Source organism: Medicago sativa, chromosome 3 (assembly GCF_051527215.1).
Source record: "Medicago sativa cultivar Bolivia chromosome 3, Bolivia_mono, whole genome shotgun sequence".
Taxonomy (NCBI): Eukaryota; Viridiplantae; Streptophyta; class Magnoliopsida; order Fabales; family Fabaceae; genus Medicago; species Medicago sativa.
This window is the reverse complement of record NC_140751.1, coordinates 8,595,986-8,619,832: the sequence shown is the minus strand read 5'-3', so window position 1 is coordinate 8,619,832 and position 23,847 is coordinate 8,595,986. Positions and strand designations below refer to the sequence as shown.

General features: G+C 36.4%; 2 protein-coding genes and 3 pseudogenes across 2 annotated transcripts; 4 read left to right on the top strand and 1 right to left on the bottom strand.

Moving 5' to 3' along the window:
• The first annotated feature begins 775 nt into the window (after nt 1-775).
• On the top strand, nt 776-1,435 carry LOC146935457 (uncharacterized). The gene has a single exon (XM_085749056.1). The coding sequence runs from the start codon at nt 776-778 to the stop codon at nt 1,433-1,435; it is 660 nt and encodes a 219-aa protein (XP_085605182.1).
• A 2,239-nt stretch (nt 1,436-3,674) lies between these two features.
• Nucleotides 3,675-8,238, top strand: LOC146935456 (disease resistance protein RPM1-like). The gene is made up of 2 exons (XM_085750633.1): nt 3,675-6,646; nt 7,875-8,238. Exon 1 carries the CDS (start codon nt 3,755-3,757, stop codon nt 6,596-6,598), a length of 2,844 nt encoding a protein of 947 aa, XP_085606759.1. The 5' UTR covers nt 3,675-3,754; the 3' UTR covers nt 6,599-6,646; nt 7,875-8,238.
• Nucleotides 8,239-11,154: 2,916 nt separating this feature from the next.
• LOC146935455 (U11/U12 small nuclear ribonucleoprotein 31 kDa protein-like) lies at nt 11,155-12,053 on the top strand (annotated as a pseudogene).
• Nucleotides 12,054-17,005: 4,952 nt separating this feature from the next.
• On the top strand, nt 17,006-19,795 carry LOC146935454 (disease resistance protein RPM1-like; annotated as a pseudogene).
• A 2,697-nt stretch (nt 19,796-22,492) lies between these two features.
• LOC146935453 (peptidyl-prolyl cis-trans isomerase FKBP65 pseudogene) lies at nt 22,493-23,262 on the bottom strand (annotated as a pseudogene).
• Nucleotides 23,263-23,847: the final 585 nt, after the last annotated feature.

Genomic DNA, 23,847 nt, shown 5'->3' with positions numbered 1-23,847 from the left:
CGTTTTGAAGCCAAAAAAAGTCTTATACTGTCTAAACTGGCTGCTCGCACCGGGCCTGATTTCAGTTCTATGTGACTTCCTCGCCAATTATTTATTTAAAAATGCAAAGTCAGACAAATCGCTTTTCGACTACGCATCAGGTTTTATCACTGCATATTTTCTAATAGATCAACTACTCGTGTGGAATTACTTGAAATTCTGCAACAGTTCATGAAAGCACTTACTACCACATTCTCTAAAGATCATATTCATGGTCCATCAACTCACTTATTAGGTGTTGAAATCATTCCTACTTCCACCACACTCTTCTAAACTCAGCATCACTACCATGGATGATTGTAAGCTTCCTCCACCTTTTGGAGGCATTGTGTTGGTGAAGACAATAAGATTGGATTTTGTTTATCTATGTTACATAGAATCATGCTCCATCAACTCCCTTATTGCAACAATTTGAAATATACAAAATAATATATGTTTTTACAAATAACTCCACCATAATAGCACAAACCAGTTACTGAGACTCATTCAGAATATCAGAAATTATACCAACTACTTAGAATAAGTGATTCAACTTCTGTTAGTTAGTTAGCCATGTGTTAGTCAGTTGATTAGCTAGTCAGTCAAATATAACTGATTGTACTTGCTTGTGAGATAAGAATATGTGAAATGGCAATGTAAGTGAAGTTTTATGAGTCGAGAAGCTGGAACTGGAATGGCAAAGTATAAGATAAAACTGACAGTCAGTTTTATCTTTCTGAACCCGAAGTAGATGAACATGAAGCTGAAGACCAAGTTGAAAATACAACGATCACCCTCCACTTTCGTGTCACTTGTTGTGTGCCAAGCTGAAGACCAAGTTACAAATTCCTCTACCTTCAACTCCTCACCCTCCACTTCGACGATCAAACCTTCCAACACTTCAATTCCTTCATCAACTTTGTATCTAAAACCATTCCCAATCCATTCCTTCACCTTCAAATCTAGAAACTACAACTCAAAACGTCTCAATTGGATTCTTAACTTAGTTTTTAAAAACTCACAAATCGAGAATCTCAACTTTCTTACAGTCGTTTCTCGCAATAGCCTACATGTTGAATTGACTCCTCGTGTTTTTACTTGTATGAATCTTCAAGTTCTGCATTTGAAAAAGATAATCGTAAGAGATTTTGATTTTGATTTTCCGGTTCTGAAAACTCTTCGTTGGAATGGTGTTCTTTTCGAAAATCGTAAATGTCTTGTGAAGCTTCTGTTGAGTTGTCCTGTACTTGAAGAATTGCAAGCTTATAATTCACATTTTCTAGAGTATGATGAAGACGAATATGTAGAGGAAAATTTTAAGGCGTTTCCTAATTTGGTGAAATCAAAGTTTTTTGATTATTTTGTTCCAATTACTTTCATTTCTGAGGTTCAGATTCTGCGTCTAAAAGTGATATGAATATATATATCTGATGTTTATACATTTTGTTTCTACATTTCTAATGTTGTGCCTTGTGTAACTCATGCAGGATATGGGGTGGACCTCTCGCACAAAGCTTCCCTTGTTTCATTGTCTCACCTGCATCATGGTTATCTTTACAGATGTATTTTTGGAGGAGAATTTGACGTGGTTGTTAGAATTGCTCGAACATTGCCCGAAACTCCAAAATTTTATCATTCAAGTTTAGTTTTTTGTTTAGGTTGTTAGAATAAAATGTTAATGAAATTATCTTCATCCACAATGGCCTCTACAACATGTAAACTTTTATTTTATTGATTTCTAAATATGTAATAGTAGGATTTGATGATTTGAAAGACATGAACTTTGTTTCATTTTTGTCCTTTATGACAAAGTTTTGCAAATATACATTCTAGATCCTCTCTACTTTCTTTAAATTATTATCTTAGTGATGATAGTTTTCTATTTGAGTTAAGGATTGCTTTTTATTTTTATAGATTTGTCACATAGAAACACGTTTTTTCTTTTAAGGTTCAGATTGTTATCTATCTATCTATTTCAATCAAATATGACAAAAAAGTCAACTTAATATTGCATAATGGATATCATAATTTGCAACTACATGGACTACAGTAGTAGAATCTAGATTGACATCATGTTATCAATGGAAAAACAGGTAGTGTGGTCTTAGTTCGTGTTCCAATATGGTAGCTTTTAGAATTTAATCCCTTCTCAAAATTTTGGTCAGGAGGATATTTCATGTTTTGGTTTATGTCTGAGTTTGTAGTTTTGCATGCTGCAAATTTTTGCTCTCCTTTGCGCTGATCGTTAAGGTTAGGATTGCAGAAATTTATAAACCTGAAGAGTGAAGACCAGTTGTTAAAAAGTAGCAACCAAGAAATTACTTTTACCAAACAATATTGTAGTTTGTTCTAAATGAAATTTATCTTTGTATTATTATCTTATCAGTTTTTTCTGATTGCTTTTTTGTTAGCCAACATCGTATACCTTCGCTCTGTGTAAAAAATCTAATCCATGTAATTGAAGTTCTCCTTCTGTACTGTGTGGTGTAATCCAGTTGATTCTGTGAATGAATGGAATGGCCTTTGGTTTGCCTGCATAATCGTTTGATTGGGGTACTTCGTATCTTAACTGATTAGATTTGTAACTTCTGTTGTGATCTGCTAAACTCATTCTTCTATGTTGCTGAGTTGTGCTCATCCATGTAATTTTGGACCTGAAAATTGGGTTGGTTATTATATTCTTTTTGGTGTTTGGGGTATTATCCATTATTCTTTTTTGTTTGGAAGTTTTGCACACAATGCTTCATGCAAGAAATCTTTTCATGATGAAAAATATGGTAATCTTTAGGGTTTAGGGTGATTTCTGTTTTAATGTTAGTTATAGGGAAAAAAACGGTGCTAAATTACAATGAAGAACCACTGGCAATCATTTTGTCAAAAGTTTGGCAACTGATGCTTATGGATCAATCCTTTTAACAATTCTTGAAATTGGTGCTACAATGACAATCATGGTATTTTCAAAAACCACAATCATAACAATTTACATACGCCCTCTGTCCCAAAGTTCAAAAATAAGTGACCATTTCACATAGATTAATAAAAGATGATAAGCGAAAGAAAGATAATACTGAAATGACCAAATTATCTTTATTAACCATTGATGTATGTTATTTATCATAAATGCTAAGTGAGAGAATAATAAATTGAGAATGATGCACGGTATTCCCTCCATTCCAAAACAAGTGTCGTTTAAAAGAAGTTTGTCTCAAAACAAACGTTGTTTCACTTTTTCAATGCAACATCTATAGTCTAACACGCCTACCTACCCTTGACAAGGTTATTTAGAAGCTTATATTCGCTAGTTATTATGAAAAAAATAAAAAATGGTCTTGAACCAGACATGCTCGGTTGCTTTGCTTGCAAGAAATTAATAATCAATAAATTATCACTCAATTCGAAAGTTGGTAGAAAACCACTATGGATGACCTCTCCCTTGTAAGATTATAAAAATTAATAATTAATTGTAAGACAGATGAGTGCTGGTCAAAGCCATATTTCTTAAGCATGTTTAGTTGCATCACAGTTGACTAAAACATTCAAAGTTTCTGTACACCAAATTAATAAATCTAAGCACGTTACATCACATTACTATAGACTATTAACAAAAATAATATTGTCATTCCTTTTCCTTTGACTTTTAAGGCTTAGTTTTCCCTACCACCATTCAAAGTTGCTGTACCCAGAGAAAAATAAAAAAGAGAGGAAAAATACCACACTAGAATGATATGAGAGTTAAATGGCAGAGACTGCAGTATTGTTTACTCTCGGGGAAGTGTTCCAATTCCTAAAAGAAGAAACAACACTTCTGAGAGGTGTACATGCAGAATTTTCAGACATAAAAGATGAACTTGAGAGCATTCAAGTCTTCCTCAAAGATGCAGACAGAAGGGCTGCGGATGAAGCAGACACCAACGATGGAATAAGAACTTGGGTGAAGCAGCTGAGAGAAGCATCATTTCGCATTGAAGATGTCATTGATGAATATCTTCGTTTGATCCATAGGGCCAATCCTCCTGGATGCAGATCTTTATGCATGACTCCAAGATTAATCAAAACTTTGACTTCCCGTCATAAAATTGCATCAGAGATTCGGGATATTAAGTTGTCAATTTTTGGAATCAAGGAAAGAAGTCAGAGGTATAGCTTTCAAATTTCACATGAACAAGGATCCTCAAGCAGCAGCAACTGCAGTCCTGGAGAGGCAGAAAATGGAAGATGGCATGACCCTCGGCTGTCTTCCCTTTTCATTGAAGAAACAGAAATTGTAGGATTTGAATGCCCAAAAGAAGAACTATTTGGTTGGTTATTGGAGGGTGAAGCTGTGCGCACAGTGATATCAGTGGTAGGAATGGGGGGTCTAGGAAAAACCACTCTTGCCAAGCTAGTTTTTGAAAGCCAAAAGACATCAGCACACTTTGATTGTCGTGCTTGCGTCACAGTTTCTCAATCATACACTGTGAGAGGTTTGTTGATAAACATGATGGAGCAATTTTGTCGGGGAACTGAAGACCCTCTTCCACAAATGTTGCACAAAATGGATGACCAGTCACTGATTGAAGAAGTGAGGCAATACCTCCAACATAAGAGGTACTTGATATTCTTTGATGATGTTTGGCAAGAAGATTTTTCCGACCAGGTTGAATTTGCCATGCCTAAAAACAATAAAGGTAGTAGGATCATAATCACTACTAGAATGATGCATGTTGCAGAATTTTTCAAGAAATCCTTTTTAACTCATATTCACAACCTGCAACTTTTGCCTCCAAACAAAGCATGGGAACTCTTTTGTAAGAAAGTATTTAGATTTGAACTTGGCGGGTATTGTCCACCAGAGCTTGAGGCTGTGTCAAAAGAAATTGTTCTAAAATGCAAGCAGCTACCACTGGCAATTGTAGCCATTGGTGGTCTACTTTCAACAAAATCTAAAACCATGATTGAATGGCAAAACGTGAGTGAAAATCTGAGACTGGAATTGGGACGTAATGCCCACTTAACCAGTCTAACAAAGATTTTATCTCTCAGTTATGATAGCCTGCCGTACTATTTGAAACCATGCATTTTGTATTTTGGTATATATCCAGAGGATTACTCCATTAATCATAAGAGACTAACTCGGCAATGGATAGCTGAGGGGTTTGTCAAATCTGATGAGAGAAGAACTTTGGAGCAAGTGGCAGAGGAATACTTGTCAGAATTGATTCACAGAAGTATGATTCTGGTCTCAAATGTTGGCTTTGAAGGGAAAGTTAAAACATGTCAAGTCCATGATTTATTGCGGGAAGTGATCATTAGAAAAATGAAGAATTTAAGTTTCTGTCATTTTGTGCATGAAGGTGAATCAGTTGCAGTTGGAATAACTAGACGCTTATCAGTTGCTTCTAATTCCAAAAATACGTTGAAGAGAACAAACAATTCTCATTTTCGTGCTATTCATGTTTTTGGAGAAGGTGGATTGCTGGAGCCTTTCATTGGTAAATTATGTTCAGAGTCTAGGATTTTGAGGGTACTTGACATTCAAGGTACATCTTTCAATTATATTCCTAATAATTTTGGGAATCTTTTTCACTTAAGGTACTTAAACCTAAGGAATACAAAAGTACAGGTTCTTCCTAATTCTATTGGTGAACTACTGAACTTAGAGACATTGGATTTAAGAGAAACACTTGTGTATGAGATACCAAGTGAAATAAACAAGCTGGCAAAGTTACGACATCTGCTTGCTTTCCATCGTAACTATGATGCAAAGTATTCTGTTTTGGGCTTTACAACTGGCGTGCGGATGGTTAAAGGTATAGGTATTAAAAACTTGACTTCTCTTCAAAAACTTTGTTATGTGGAGGTAGATTGTGGGGGAGTAGATCTTATTGAAGAGATGAAAATGTTAAGGCAGTTAAGGAAGTTAGGTTTAAGGCATGTAAGAAGAGAACATGGAAATGCTATAAGTGCTGCAGTAGAAAAGATGCAACACCTTGAATCACTTAATATCACTGCAATAGAAGAGGATGAAATTATTGACTTGAACTTTGTTTCAACCCCACGAAAACTTAGGCGGCTTCATTTGAAAGCTAGACTACAGAAGTTGCCTGATTGGATTTCCAAACTTGAGGGTCTTGTTGAGATAAAGCTGGCATTATCCAAGCTTAAAGATGATCCAATGCAGTCACTGAAAAACTTGCCAAATTTACTGAAGCTCTCTGTGTGGGACAATGCCTACGATGGTGAAATTTTGCATTTTCAAAATGGAGGATTTCAAAAATTGAAAGAACTGATTCTCAGTCACTTGAATAGAGTAAGTTTGATCCTTATAGAGAAAGGAGCTTTGATTTCTCTTGAGCGTCTAAGATTGGAAAGGATCACCCAACTGAAGGAGGTACCCTCTGGCATCAAACACTTGGATAAACTCAAAGTCATTGACTTAGTTGATATGCCAGATGAATTTGTTAAGAGCATTGATCCAGACGAAGGACAATACTATTCGATTATCAAGCATGTTCCTATTGTGTTCATTCGTAAATGGATTGGCCCAAAGTACTATGATTATGAGATTCTCACTATTAACTCATCCTCCACGGAGTCATGAGCAATTGAGAATGCTATGGTATCTAGCAAGCTTCAATCAAATAAGAAGGTACCTTTCCTCTGATCAACCAAATGCTTCTCTTATTTGTCTTTAATATGCCTGGCCTTTATCTCTATCTAATTTCATGTCACGTTGACGTTGCTCATCACATCTCTCACTTTCTTTCTTGATGTATATTTGAATCATAATATTTCAATCACACTTTCGATCAATTTTAAAAACATTGTATTACTTTTTTAATTTAGAAATGAAAAACATGTTTTTCCCTCCGTTTCCCTCCAAAACATTACTCCCTATGATAGCCTTAGTATATTTCCAAACAAAATCTCAGAATGACAAAAGAAAACAAATACATATTACTCACTATCTAAGAGAATGGCATAGTGAACCAAGTAATAGGGCTCAACTGATTACTGAACCCCTAAGGACAAATGGTTCGGGAGAACCTAAGTTCGATTCTTAACTGAAACAATTTTTTGCCAGGTTTTACTTATCTACTGGCCGAACTCCGGATTATTTGGGTACCCTTCCCTTAGAACCAGATGGTTAACAAAAAAAGGAGAGTGACATAGTGAGATGCTGTTTAAATTAGTCTACAAGATCTGTTTCTGATACTCTTCCATAAATTATAGTACTTAGATCAGAGATTTCAAATCTTTCAACCTAAACTACGCAAAGCACAAATAGTAAATATACTAAAATTGGAGTGATGGAAAAAGTATGTGTGTGTGTGTGTGTGTGTGTGATTTAATAGGAGAGTAATTGGACATGAATGAAACACCAAATTCATTATTCAACCAGACCTCACCATTTTCTGGCCTGAGTGTGAATGCATTGTAACACTGAGTAGGCAAAAGGGAACCTGATGAGTTTTGCCAATTATAACGAGCGGCGATTGACAGTTTAATAATTTAAAAAATACTGAAAGTTTCATAATTAGGTAATTGGGCTGGTGACCTAAGGGACATGGAAAGAGTTTTAAAAGGGAGGAACATGATTCAAATTCTAGAGACTAACATAGCCACTAACTTTATTAACATTTGTCTATCCGAAAAACAAATATCTTGTGAAATAACTTAACATACTTTTCATGAATGATGCTGGTTATAACTTTTATTGTACTTTTATTGATTTAAACTTTGATGTGCTATCATATCATATAAAGCAATTTCGCACTGACATCCAGTTTTATAGGGACGCTTCATTTAACATGATTAATTAAATTGCAACTGTATAAGATAACTGACTAGATTATTTCTTGTGTTAATGTGGACAGAAATTCGGGTTCTCCATGATACAGCTCAAAGGTGTCATATTTTGTTCTTCATTCCTTATATGGTGCTTCATTTCGAAATAACACATTTTCTCCTCATCCTGCACAAATCAAGGAAAATGTGGATTCCATTCGCTACGTGACTTTGGCTTTTCTGTTTTATTTGTCATTTGGTGTTTTATAATTTGGTTGTGGAAGCTTTCATTCAAAACCTTGTAACCAAGAACTATATCTGGACTCCATTCAGACAAGCAGACGTCTTTTGACATTACTTTCCTACTTTTTCCATTTCTAGAGTTTAAGATTGGTGGGACCTTTCCTTCAACCCTTGTAATAATAATAATCAAAACCACTTCATTTGAATGAATACTTTTATTTTGCTAACCAAGATCGATGCTACTACAAATATGTAGCTGTAAATTTAAATGCCTAGTTGATTTAAAGTAAATCTGGACGACATGTATGCGTCTCAGCCAACCGGTTTTATCCATCCATCATTTCCTCACCAACTATTTATTTAAAAATTCAAATTCAGAAACTTCGCTCTGCTATCGTTTATTTTGCTAACCAAGATCGATGCTACTATCGTTTTGAAGCCAAAAAAAGTCTTATACTGTCTAAACTGGTTGCCTGCACCGGGCCTGATTTCAGCTCTGTGACTTCCTCGCCAACTATTTATTTAAAAATTCAAAGTCAGACACTTCGCCTTCAACTACGCATCAAGTTTTATCATTGGATATTTTCTAATAGATCAGCTGCTCATGTGGAATGACTCGAAATTCTGCAACAGTTCATGAAATCACTTACTGTCACATTCTCTAAAGGATCACGGTCCATCAAATCACTTATAAGATGTTGAAATCGTTCCTACTTCCTCCGCACTCTTCTAAACTCAGCATCAATACCATGGTGGATTCTAAGCTTCCTCTACCTATCGGAGGCATTGTGTTGGTTAATAAAATAAGATTGGATTTTGTTTATCTATTAACTTCCAGGCAGCCGTTATATTATACCTCTTTCGAAAGGGAAAAACAAGAGATAGGAAGATGGGAGAGGAGTTCCATCGATGACAACAGTAACATTGAATGTCGCATTTTGTCGTTTAAGCAACAAATTGGGAGGAATACTTTTAAGAAAAAAGAGGAACATATGGAAGGATAATAAGCAACAAATTTCTTCTAACTGCAACATTGATAGCAAAAATACAATACTAACAACAAAATCTATAATCTATCTTTCTTTTAACTAGCATCCAAAATGTATCAATTTCTTCCTTTGTGATTGAATCATAATATTTCAATCACACTTTCGATCAATTTTAAAAACATTGTATTACTTTTTTAATTTAGAAATGAAAAACATGTTTTTCCCTCCGTTTCCCTCCAAAACATTACTCCCTATGATAGCCTTAGTATATTTCCAAACAAAATCTCAGAATGACAAAAGAAAACAAATACATATTACTCACTATCTAAGAGAATGGCATAGTGAACCAAGTAATAGGGCTCAACTGATTACTGAACCCCTAAGGACAAATGGTTCGGGAGAACCTAAGTTCGATTCTTAACTGAAACAATTTTTTGCCAGGTTTTACTTATCTACTGGCCGAACTCCGGATTATTTGGGTACCCTTCCCTTAGAACCAGATGGTTAACAAAAAAAGGAGAGTGACATAGTGAGATGCTGTTTAAATTAGTCTACAAGATCTGTTTCTGATACTCTTCCATAAATTATAGTACTTAGATCAGAGATTTCAAATCTTTCAACCTAAACTACGCAAAGCACAAATAGTAAATATACTAAAATTGGAGTGATGGAAAAAGTATGTGTGTGTGTGTGTGTGTGTGTGATTTAATAGGAGAGTAATTGGACATGAATGAAACACCAAATTCATTATTCAACCAGACCTCACCATTTTCTGGCCTGAGTGTGAATGCATTGTAACACTGAGTAGGCAAAAGGGAACCTGATGAGTTTTGCCAATTATAACGAGCGGCGATTGACAGTTTAATAATTTAAAAAATACTGAAAGTTTCATAATTAGGTAATTGGGCTGGTGACCTAAGGGACATGGAAAGAGTTTTAAAAGGGAGGAACATGATTCAAATTCTAGAGACTAACATAGCCACTAACTTTATTAACATTTGTCTATCCGAAAAACAAATATCTTGTGAAATAACTTAACATACTTTTCATGAATGATGCTGGTTATAACTTTTATTGTACTTTTATTGATTTAAACTTTGATGTGCTATCATATCATATAAAGCAATTTCGCACTGACATCCAGTTTTATAGGGACGCTTCATTTAACATGATTAATTAAATTGCAACTGTATAAGATAACTGACTAGATTATTTCTTGTGTTAATGTGGACAGAAATTCGGGTTCTCCATGATACAGCTCAAAGGTGTCATATTTTGTTCTTCATTCCTTATATGGTGCTTCATTTCGAAATAACACATTTTCTCCTCATCCTGCACAAATCAAGGAAAATGTGGATTCCATTCGCTACGTGACTTTGGCTTTTCTGTTTTATTTGTCATTTGGTGTTTTATAATTTGGTTGTGGAAGCTTTCATTCAAAACCTTGTAACCAAGAACTATATCTGGACTCCATTCAGACAAGCAGACGTCTTTTGACATTACTTTCCTACTTTTTCCATTTCTAGAGTTTAAGATTGGTGGGACCTTTCCTTCAACCCTTGTAATAATAATAATCAAAACCACTTCATTTGAATGAATACTTTTATTTTGCTAACCAAGATCGATGCTACTACAAATATGTAGCTGTAAATTTAAATGCCTAGTTGATTTAAAGTAAATCTGGACGACATGTATGCGTCTCAGCCAACCGGTTTTATCCATCCATCATTTCCTCACCAACTATTTATTTAAAAATTCAAATTCAGAAACTTCGCTCTGCTATCGTTTATTTTGCTAACCAAGATCGATGCTACTATCGTTTTGAAGCCAAAAAAAGTCTTATACTGTCTAAACTGGTTGCCTGCACCGGGCCTGATTTCAGCTCTGTGACTTCCTCGCCAACTATTTATTTAAAAATTCAAAGTCAGACACTTCGCCTTCAACTACGCATCAAGTTTTATCATTGGATATTTTCTAATAGATCAGCTGCTCATGTGGAATGACTCGAAATTCTGCAACAGTTCATGAAATCACTTACTGTCACATTCTCTAAAGGATCACGGTCCATCAAATCACTTATAAGATGTTGAAATCGTTCCTACTTCCTCCGCACTCTTCTAAACTCAGCATCAATACCATGGTGGATTCTAAGCTTCCTCTACCTATCGGAGGCATTGTGTTGGTTAATAAAATAAGATTGGATTTTGTTTATCTATTAACTTCCAGGCAGCCGTTATATTATACCTCTTTCGAAAGGGAAAAACAAGAGATAGGAAGATGGGAGAGGAGTTCCATCGATGACAACAGTAACATTGAATGTCGCATTTTGTCGTTTAAGCAACAAATTGGGAGGAATACTTTTAAGAAAAAAGAGGAACATATGGAAGGATAATAAGCAACAAATTTCTTCTAACTGCAACATTGATAGCAAAAATACAATACTAACAACAAAATCTATAATCTATCTTTCTTTTAACTAGCATCCAAAATGTATCATGAAAAAATAAATCAACATTAAAAAAACATAATGATTATTGATTATGAGTTACGCACTTTAGCGCAGTAGAAAAAGTAGATAGACGGGCAACACAACAGGAGAAACCTTAGCACCATCAAAATCAACCATATACGTTTCAAATCTAGATTACTCCTTAACTAACTAACTCCGATCTCCACACTCTCTTTTCCACCTTCGGCCGTATAGCGCGTGTGACTGTTTTAAAAGACCGTCACACGCGCTTAAGCCGAGGTGTTGCTTTTATTCAATTTGTATCCCGTCACGACGCGCAACGCGCCGTGACTGAGACGAATAAGAAGATTTTGAATGGTAGGACTTTGAGTGCTTCTATTGCTGCTGATAATGGACGTGCTCCCGAGTTTATAAAGAAGCGGGTTTATAATACTGAGACTGGTTTGTGTTTTGAGTGTGGTGGGAGTGGGCATTTGTCTTATGAGTGTCCTATGACACTCATAAGACACACTTTTGTAAAGACACACTTGTCTTATGAGTGTCTTATGAGTGTCCTACCAAAATAAAATGTGTTTGTCTTTAATAGAAGCAAAATTCTGCTATTTTCTGCAATAAACATTCCCTGGTTTGTGCCAAACTATTCAACATTGACTGCAAATGCTACGTGACATAATGTTGAGTCCACCATCAATCCATGTTAAGGACCCAGATAGGATCTCAGTAGTGTTTTTTTAGGTAAACCAATATGTGAGGTGAGGTGAAGTATAGCATTAGCTATCATTGGATAAATATTTGATAAGGTTTTGAACTTGATGGTTTGTGAAGCCTTTCAAGTTTATCAATTTTAATTTTGTTCTCTGAGTTTTCCTCTGCTGTAAGGAGTTCATCTTTATTTTCAATCAAATCCAAGTTCCTATCAAAATATTAAACATTTGATGTATGCAATAGAATTGTTCAGTAGCATCAACTAAATAACTTGATCATGGAAACAATTTCGCTACTGAATAGGATTTGAAGTATGTAGGTATGAAATGTTGTTGCATAATGCTGGAGGGTGTTTTGACTGGTGAATTGAGATTGATGTGGGATAAAAGAGGGTCTTTGTAAAATTTACTTGCTGGAGTAAAGGTGTTATGCTGTCAGTTTGAAAGAAAAAAAACTTTGCATCTTAGCTATAATCATTTGATTGGGTACTTTGTATCATAGCTGATTAGGTTTGTAACTTCTGTTGTGATCTTCTGAACTAGTTCTTCTACGTTGCTGAGTTGTGCTCATCCATTTAATTTTGGACCTGAAAATTGTGTTGGTATACTATTATGTTCTTTTTGGTGTTTGGGGTATTATCCATTATTCTGTTGTGTATCCTACTTTTTGTGTTGAAGTTTTGCACACAATGCTTCATACATGGAATGGTGATTTCTGTTTTAATGTTAGTTATAGGGAAAAAAAACGGTGCTAAATCACAATGAAGAACCAATGGCAAGCAATCATTTTGTCAAAAGTCTGGCAACTGATGCTTACGAATCAATCCTTTTAACAATTCTCGAAATTGGCGCTACAATGACAATCATGTACTTCATTGATGTTGGTGTTGTGAAAGTGACTCAAAATTGGAGTTTGGAGGCCAAAAATTGATGTTTGCTGAAAGTACAAATCGGGGCCCGAATGGTAAAAATCGGGGCCCGATTTTGCGTGCTGTTATTTTTCAGAAACGTATTTTTTGGGCCAGATTTGGTACAATTTTATGGGAGTTTCTTTTACTATAAATATAGGCATTGTATCAGTGTAAACCTTGAGATAGAGGGGGCTGAAACAAGGGTTTAGAAAGGCAACAACAAAACTAGGGTTTGTATAGAGTTTGTCTCTTTGGAACAAACACTAGGTTTTGAGGGTTGATTCACCTTGGGAAACACTATTAGGATTGAGTCTCTTGGTTACGGGAAGAGGCTGGGATTTGGGTAGAATTAGGCGGGAGACTTATTCTTGTAATCCATCTCTTTTGTAACGTTACTCATCATATAGTGGAACGGAGGGCTGCTCTCTCCCCCAGACTAGGTCAATTTGGACCGAACTGGGTAAACAGATTCTTTGTGTTCTCTCTTCTTCTTTTCTCTTGCTGTGTTGTTTTCTACTTTTGGCTTGTGATTATAACTGTTCTATTCACTTTGATTATTGGTTGCTTTATTATCCCTTGCTCCACACATCAAGTTGTTATTGGTGTGAGTTTTCTCATCGAATCCGCAACAATTGGCGCCCACCGTGGGGCAAGGGTCAAAAGGATAATCTAGTACATGGGTTCGAAGTGGGATATTGAGAAGTTTACCGGAGATAACGATTTTGGGTTATGGAAGGTAAAGATGGAAGCGGTGTTAATACAGCAAAAGTGTGAGAAAGCTTTGAAGGGTGAAGGTTCGTTACCGGTCACCATGTCACGTGCGGAGAAGACCGAGATGGTGGACAAGGCCAGGAGTGCCATTGTCTTGTGCCTCGGAGATAAAGTTTTGAGAGAAGTAGCAAAGGAACCAACCGCGGCATCAATGTGGGCAAAGTTGGAATCTTTGTATATGACAAAGTCTTTGGCTCATCGGCAATTCCTAAAGCAACAACTCTACTCATTCAAGATGGTGGAGTCAAAGGCCATCATGGAGCAACTTACGGAGTTCAACAAAATCCTTGATGACTTGGAGAATATTGAGGTGCAACTTGAGGATCAAGATAAAGCTATACTCTTGTTGTGTGCTCTACCGAAATCTTATGAATCGTTCAAAGATACCATGCTCTATGGCAAAGAAGGCACTGTTACCTTGGAAGAAGTTCAATCGGCTTTGAGAACCAAGGAGTTGACCAAGTCCAAGGACTTGAGAGTTCATGAAAACGGTGAAGGCCTAAGTGTCACAAGAGGGAATGGTGGAGGTAGAGGTAACCGGAGAAAGAGTGGTAAAAAGTCAAAATCTGAATGCTTTAACTGTCACAAGATGGGTCACTTCATGAAGGATTGTCCGGAGATTAATGGTAACTCCACACAAATTGTCACTGAGGGTTATGAGGATGCAGGTGCTCTGATGGTGTGGTGTTGTTTGGAGGATGAAGGTGATGTTGGTCACCTTGGGATTGATGCCTAGTGGAGCGGTGTTCGTCTGGAGAGACGTTAAACACTCAACATCAGCCTGGAGAGGCGGTGGTAAGAATACTCATGATCAGTCTGGAGAGGCGGAGGCAACAATACTCATGATCTACCTGTTGAGGTGGAGTTTCAAGGTTGAAGACATAGTGGGATGTACGCATTTGCTAGTTGAGGTAGAGTACGCTCAGCTTGAGGTGGAGTTGAACACACCGGTAATGGTACGACTATGGAGAACCTTGGGTGCTATAGGGATAGCACAGCTTGCGGGATTACTCTAAAAGAAGGCCAAGGGTGATTGGATGCAAGGAGACCTTCAAGGAAGCGGGAGATGTCCTGTGTTGAAGATGTCATGGTGAATGCTTGTGGGACTACCTAAAATACCTAGCGTAGTTAGACTGCAAGGACCTTCGAGAAGGCGGAAGACATTCCGAGGGCTGAAGGGATGGGAGGTGTATACTTGTGGATTACTCTAAAAGCCAAGGGTGATTGGGAACAAGTAGATCTTCAAGGAAGCGGGAGATGTCTCGTATTGAAGAGGTATGGTAAAGGCTTGTGGAACTACCTAAAATTCCTGGCGTAGTTGGACTGCAAGTACCTTCGAGAAGGCGGAAGACATTCCGATGGCTGAAGGGATTAGGGTGTAAACTTGTGGAGCTACTTGGTGTAGTGGGAAGCAAGGGAAAGAGCAGCAAGGTGTTGATGTTAAATGGGCATCATCACTAATTTGGAGTCAAGGTGGAGATTGTTGTGAAAGTGACTCAAAATTGGAGTTTGGAGGCCAAAAATTGATGTTTGCTGAAAGTAAAAATCGGGGCCCGAATGGTAAAAATCGGGGCCCGATTTTGCGTGCTGTTATTTTTCAGAAACGTATTTTTTGGGCCAGATTTGGTACAATTTTATGGGAGTTTCTTTTACTATAAATATAGGCATTGTATCAGTGTAAACCTTGAGATAGAGGGGGCTGAAACAAGGGTTTAGAAAGGCAACAACAAAACTAGGGTTTGTATAGAGTTTGTCTCTTTGGAACAAACACTAGGTTTTGAGGGTTGATTCACCTTGGGAAACACTATTAGGATTGAGTCTCTTGGTTACGGGAAGAGGCTGGGATTTGGGTAGAATTAGGCGGGAGACTTATTCTTGTAATCCATCTCTTTTGTAACGTTACTCATCATATAGTGGAACGGAGGGCTGCTCTCTCCCCCAGACTAGGTCAATTTGGACCGAACTGGGTAAACAGATTCTTTGTGTTCTCTCTTCTTCTTTTCTCTTGCTGTGTTGTTTTCTACTTTTGGCTTGTGATTATAACTGTTCTATTCACTTTGATTATTGGTTACTTTATTATCCCTTGCTCCACACATCAAGTTGTTATTGGTGTGAGTTTTCTCATCGAATCCGCAACAGTTGGTAATAAGGTATTTTCAAAAACCACAATCATAACAATTTACACATGCCCTCCGTCCCGAAGTTTTAAAATAAGCGATCATTTCACATAGATTAAGAAAATATGATAAATGAAAGAGACATAGATTAAGAAAATATGATAAATGAAAGAGATAATAGTGAATTTACCGTATTATCTTTATGAACCATTAATGTACGCTATTTATTTATTTATTTATTTTTTTGACTTTCACACCGGTTTCCAACCCACCAAAGGTGGGTGACTGGCCAAGCGTTGTTCCCCATGGGAATCGAACCCGGTATTCCCCGGGTACGTCCTTGGAAGGAGCTCCTTGCCACTAGAGCCCAAACAACTTGGTTATTAATGTACGCTATTTATCACAAATGCAAAGCGAGAGAATAATAAATTGAGAGTGATGCACAATATTCCCTCTATTCCAAAATAAATGTCACTTTAGCAAAAGAAATTTGTCTCAAAATAAGCGTTTCATTTTTTCAATTCACTAGTTATTTTTAACAAAATAAAATATGGTCTTGATCCAGACATGCTCGATTGCTCTGCTTGCAAGAAATTAGTAATCAATAAATTATCACTCAATTTGCAAGTTGGTAGAAGACCAATCTGGATGACTGCTCCCTTGCAAGTTGGTTATAAACACAAATAACTACTGTTTCGTGTAAGATTATAAAAATTAATAATTAATTGTAAGACAGATGAGTACTGTTCAAAACCATATTTCTTAAACATGTTTAGCTTCAATGGGGTATCAATTACATGATCAAGTTCAGTTGTCAAATTAAAAAATAATAAACCTTTGTCTATGATTTACATGGTCTGCATGCATCACCAAATTGATAAAACTAAGCACGTTACATCACCAAATAATGCCACTGCTTTTCCTTTGACTTTTGAAGCTTAGTTTTCCTTGGCACCATTCAAATAATCCCAACATCATAATTGTAAGGTTTCATCTAGCAGCATGATATGTGAGTTAAATGGCTGAGACTGCAGTATTGTTTGCCCTGGGGGAAGTGTTCCGATTCCTAAAAGAAGAAAGAAATCTTGTGAGAGGTGTACACAGAGATTTTTCAGACATCAAAGATGAACTTGAGAGCATTCAAGTCTTCCTCAAAGATGCAGACAGAAGGGCTGCTGATGAAGCAGAGACCAATGATGGAATAAGAACTTGGGTGAAGCAGCTGAGAGAAGCATCATTTCGCATTGAAGATGTCATTGACGAATACCTTAGGCTGATGCATGGAGTCAAACCTCCGGGATGTGGAGCATTAGTCTGCAAGATTGCAAGCCCAATTAAAACTTTGATTCCCCGTCATCAGATAGCATCCGAGATTCAGGATATTAAGTTGTCAATTCGTGGAATCAAGGAAAGAAGTGAGAGGTATAACTTTCAAATTTCACATGCACAAGGATCATCAAGCAGCAGCAACAGCGCTAAAGAGACAGAAAATGGAAGATGGCGTGATCTTCGACTGTCTTCCCTTTTCATTGAAGAAACAGAAGTTGTAGGAATTGAAGGCCCTAAAGAAGAATTGTCTGGTTGGTTATTGGAAGGTATATCTGAGCGCAAAGTGATTTCAGTGGTGGGAATGGGGGGTATAGGAAAAACTACTCTTGCCAAGCTAATTTTTGACAGCCAAAAGGTAACAACAAACTTTGATTGTCGTGCTTGCATCACAGTTTCTCAATCATACACTGTGAGAGGTTTGTTGATAAACATGATGGAGCAATTTTGTCGGGGAACTGAAGATCCTCTTCCATAGATGTTGCACAAAATGGATGACAAGTCACTGATTGTAGAAGTGAGGCAATACCTCCAACATAAGAGGTATTTGATATTCTTTGATGATGTTTGGCAAGAAGATTTTTCCGACCAGGTTGAATTTGCCATGCCTAATAACAATAAAGGTAGTAGGATCATAATCACTACTAGAATGATGCATGTTGCAGAATTTTTCAAGAAATCCTTTCCAACTCATATTCACAACCTGCAACTTTTGCCTCCAAACAAAGCATGGGAACTCTTCTGTAAGAAAGTATTTAGATTTGAACTTGGTGGGCATTGTCCACCAGAGCTTGAGGCTGTGTCAAAAGAAATTGTTCTAAAATGCAAGCAGCTACCTCTGGCAATTGTAGCCATTGGTGGTCTACTTTCAACAAAATCAAAAACCATGGTTGAATGGCAAAACGTGAGTGAAAATCTGAGACTGGAATTGGGACGTAATGCCCATTTAACGAGTCTAACAAAGATTTTGTCTCTCAGTTATGATAGCCTGCCGTACTATTTAAAACCATGCATTTTGTATTTTGGTATATATCCAGAGGATTACTCCATTAATCATAAGAGACTAACTTGTCAGTGGATAGCTGAGGGGTTTGTCAAATCTGACGAGAGAAGAACTTTGGAGCAAGTGGCAGAGGAATACTTGTCAGAATTAATTCACAGAAGTCTGATTCAGGTCTCAAATGTTGGCTTTGAAGGGAAAGTTAAAACATGTCAAGTCCATGATTTATTGCGGCAAGTGATCATTAGAAAAATGAAGAATTTAAATTTCAGTCATTTTGTGCATGAAGGTGAGTCAGTTGCAGTTGAAATAACTAGACACCTATCAATAGCTTCTAATTCCCACAATGCGTTGAAGAGAACAAACACTTCTTATCTTCATGCTATTCATGTTTTTGGAAAAGGTGGATTGTTGGAGTCTTTCATTGGTAAATTATGTTCACAATCTAGGGTTTTGAAGGTACTTGACATGGAAGGCACGTCATTGAATCAGATTCCTAATAATTTTGGGAATCTTTTTCACTTAAGGTACTTAAACCTAAGGAATACAAAAGTACAGTTTCTTCCAAAATCTGTTGGTGAACTACAAAACTTAGAGACATTGGACTTAAGAGACACACGTGTTCATGAGTTGCCAAGTGAAATAAACAAGCTCACAAAGCTACGGCACCTTCTTACGTTCCCAACTATGATGCAAAGCATACTGTTTTGGGCTTTACAACTGGCGTGCGGATGGTTAAAGGTATTAAAAACTTGACTTCCCTTCAAAAAATTTGTTATGTGGAGGTAGATCATGGGGGAGGTAGAACATGGGAATGCCATAAGTGCAGCAGTAGAAGAGATGCAACACCTTGAATCACTTAATATCACTGCAATAGAAGAGGATGAAATTATTGACTTAAACTTTGTGTCAACCCCACCAAAACTTAGGCGGCTTCATTTGAAAGCTAGACTACATAAGTTGCCTGATTGGATTTCCAAACTTGAGGGTCTTGTTGAGATAATGATGGCTTTATCCAAGCTGAAAGATGATCCAATGAAGTCACTGAAAAACTTGCCAAATTTACTGAAGCTCTCTGTGTGGGACAATGCCTACGATGGTGAAATTTTGCACTTTGAAAATGGAGGATTTCAAAAATTGAAAGAACTAATTCTCAGTCATGTGAATAGAGTTAATTTGATCCTTATAGAGAAAGGAGCTTTGATTTCTCTTGAGCGTCTAAGATTGGAAAAGATCCCCCAACTGAAGGAGGTATCTTCTGGCATCAAACACTTGGATAAACTCGAAGTCATTGACATGGTTGATATGCCAGATGAATTTGTTAAGAGCATTGAACCAGACAAAGGACACAACCACTGGATTATCAAGCATGTTCCTCTTGTTTTCATTCGTCAATGGTTTGGCCCAAAATTCTATGATTATGAGATTCGCACTATAAACTCGTCCTCCAAGGAGTCCTGAGCAATTGAGAATGCTATGGTGTCTAGCAAGCTTCAAAACAAGAAGGTAACTCTCCTCTGATCGCGCCATGCTTCTCTTATTTATGTTTAATATGCTTGACATTTTCACTATTTTTCTCTTGTATATGTTTTTAACATCTTTTCCTTTATCTAATTTCTTGTCAAGTTGATGTTGCTCATCACATCTCTCACTTTCTTTCTTGATGTATATTTGAGATTTAAAAATAAAATAAAGAATAACATGATAGATAATCATATAATATTTCAATTTTCAATCACTCTTTCAATCAATTTTAAAAGCATCTTATAATTTGTTTAATTTAGAAATGAAAAATATGTTTTTCCCTCCAAAACCCGACTCCCTATCATAGGCTTAAAGAAAACAAATGCATATCACTCACAAAATGACATAGTGAACCAAGTAATAGGGCTCAAGTGGTTACTGAACTCCCCTAAGGTGGAACATGTTTTTTCTAAGATTTACTTACCTACTGGCCGAACTCCGGATTATCGGAGTACCGGATGGTTAAAACAAAAAGCGTCTAAATTATAGTGAGATACTGTTTAAATTAGTCTACAGAATCTGTTTCCGATACTCTTCCATAAATTATACTACTCAAAACAGAGATTTCAAATGTTTCAACCTAAACTAAACAATGCATACATAGTAAATACTAAAATTGGAGTCATGCAAATGGAAAATATATATAATTTAATAGGAGAGTAAATGCACATGAATGAAACACCAAATTCATTATTCAATAACACCATTTTTTGGCCTGAGTGTGAATGCATTGTAACACTGAGTAGGCTCATCAGGTGGTAAAACTGGTTGCAAAAGGGAACCTGATGAGTTTTGCCACTTATACGGGCAGCCGCGTTTGACTTTTCTGAAGGAAGGGGAAATTAATTAGAAAGTTTAATAATTAAATAAATACGGAAAGTTTCATAATTTTTGTGGTGAAATTCTGCATATAATATTCAAATATCACACTTATGTAATTTGGCTGGTGAGCTAAGAGACATGGAAAGAGTTTTACAAGGGAGGTACATGATTCAAATTGTAGAGACTAACATAGCCAGTTAGCCACTAACTTTATTAACATTTATCTATCCGAAAAACAAATATCTTGTGAAATAACTTAACATGCTTTTCATGAATGATACTGGTTATAACTTTTATTGTAATTTTATGGATTTAAACTTTGATGTGCTATCATATCATATAAAGCAATTTTGCAGTGACATCCAATTTTATAAGGACGCTTTCATTTAACATGATTAATTAAATTGCAACTGTATAAGATAACTGATAACTGACTAGATTAATTCTTGTGTTAATGTGGGCAGAAATTCGGGTTCTCCATGATACAGCTCAAATATATGGTGCTTCAATTCGAAATAACACATTTTCTCCTCAGCCTGCACAAATCAAGGAAAATGTGGATTCCATTCGCTACGTGACTTTGGCTTTTCTGTTTTATTTGTCATTTGGTGTTTTATACTATTGTTGTGGAAGCTTTGATTCAAAACCTTGTAACCAAGAATTATATCTGGACTCCATTCAGACAATCAGACGTCTTTTGTTTGACATTTCTTTCCTACTTTTTCCATTTCTAGTGTTTAAGATTGTTGGGAGCTTTTCTTCAATCCTTGTAATAATAATAATCAAAACCACTTCATATGAATGAAGATTTGTATTTTGCTGACCAAGATCGATGCTACTACCGTTATGTAGCTGTAAATTTAAATGCCTAGTTGATTTAAAGTAAATCTGGACGACATGCATGCGTCTCAGCCAACCGGTTTTATCCATCCATCATTTCCTCACCAACTATTTATCTAAAAATTCAAAGTCAGACACTTCGCTCTACTATCGTTTATTTTGCTAACCAAGATCGATGCTACTATCTTTTTGAAGGCAAAAAAAAGTCTTGTACTGACTAAATTGGCTGCCCGCACCGGGCCTGATTTCAGCTCTATGTGACTTCCTCGCCAACTATTTATTTAAAAACTCAAAGTCAGACACTCCGCCTTCGACTACGCATCAAGTTTTATCATTGGATATTTTCTAATAGATCAGCTGCTTATGTGGAATGACTCGAAATTCTGCAACATTTCATGAAATCACTTACTGTCACATTCTCTAAAGGATCACGGTCCATCAACTCACTTATAAGATGTTGAAATCGTTCCTACTTCCACTGCACTCTTCTAAACTCAGCATCAATACCATGGTGGATTCTAAGCTTCCTCTACCTTTCGGAGGCATTGTGTTGGTTAATAACGTAAGATTGAATTTTGTTTATCTATTAACTTCCAGGCAGCCGTTATATTATACCTCTTTCAAAAGGGAAAAACAAGAGATAGGAAGATGGGAGAGGAGTTCATCCATGACGATGGTAACATGGAATGTCGCATTTTGTCGTTTAAGCAACAAATTGGGAGGAATACTTTTAAGAAAAAAGAGGAACATATGGAAGGATAATAAGCAAAAAATTTCTTCTAACTGCAACATTGATAGCAAAAATACAATACTAACAACAAAATCTATAATCTATCTTTCTTTTAACTAGCATCCAAAATGTATCAAGAAAAAAAAAATCAACATTAAAAAAACATAATGATTATGAGTTACACACTTTAGCGCAGTAGAAAAAGCAGATAGACAGGCAACACAAACATAGAAAAAGCAGATAGACGGGCAACACAAACATAGAGAACGCACAAGTACATTTATTTTAGAATACAAATCACACGACTTAGCATCCACGTCTTGTTGTCAATACTCACATGTTCAACACCTTTCGGCCCCAATTTATTGTCTCATGAATCCAACTTTTTATTTCGCATTTCTTCTTATAAATATACATTTCGATGTCAGTCTCTTCCGCTACATCCATCTTAGGGTTCATATTACTCAGCAGCTTCATATTACTCATAAAGTTTTTGCGTCTAAGCTCTGGTGTCTCTGCCTCATCAATCAATTTCCAGTATTTTTTATGATTCTTCAAAAGCCACTGGCATGCTGCATTTGATAAAATACAAGAAAACTTCAAGTCCCACGCACTTTCCTTCTCCTCATCACTAAAGGAAATATAATACTCTATGAACTTTACAGCCTGCTCATATCTTTTAGAAGCTCTTGCATATTTCTTAGCATTGTATAGTGCATTCCCTTCTTCTTGCTTCTTACGAGCAGCTTCTATCTTTTCTTCGTTGTTCATTTCCGAGGACACCTTATCCTTTTTGAATGATACTAACTCAGCCTCATAATACAAGGTAGAGTTAGGAGGAACCATCGCCAATTCCTGTTGAGACTCTGAAGAACCAAATGCATATTGAGGTGGAATAGTCAACATTGCTACCTCACCCTTCTTCATGGTCATTACACCTCTATCAAGCCCATCAATCACTTCCTCCTCGTCGGTTTTAAATTCAAACAGCTCCGCTTCATCATCATCGCTGCCCTTCTTCAAAAATATAGTGCCATCATGAAGCATACCAATTACAGTAGAAACTCTTTAATTTAATACTCGGTAAATTAATAAACTCTCTAAAATAATAAATTTGTCCGGTCCCGACTTGGGCCAATGTAAAAAATTGAAAAACTCGATAAAATAATAAGATAATAATTTTTCGGAAGATCCCTTTATAATTTTCGGTCCCAAGAAAATCATAAATTAATAATTCATAGAAACTGAAAAAGAAAAATATTAAGAATACATTGAACACATTTGTTCCTCTTGTTTACATTTACTGCACTTCAAAAGTCATTATTGATTTCCAATGCATATGAACACAGTAGTTACTAATTTACGTTGAGTTCTGTTTTATCTTGGTTTTCGGGTGTCAAACATTGATTAAGTTTGAACCTTTTTAACCGGTGATATCTCATTTTTTCTTGGGAAGGGAAAAAATAAGCAAAACCCTTGAGAATCGAGGTCCGGGAGTTGTTTTCGCTACGGGAAGGTGTTAGGCACCCATAATGACTATAGTATCCTATAGGAACCGTCTTTACTTTCAACGCGCGCGCTTTATTTTTAAATGCTATTTTGAAAGTGTTTATTT

Coding starts and splice junctions, on each gene's coding strand:
- LOC146935457 (XM_085749056.1), top strand. CDS start 776: ATGAAGCTGAAGACCAAGTTGAAAATACAACGATCACCCTCCACTTTC.
- LOC146935456 (XM_085750633.1), top strand. CDS start 3,755: ATGGCAGAGACTGCAGTATTGTTTACTCTCGGGGAAGTGTTCCAATTC.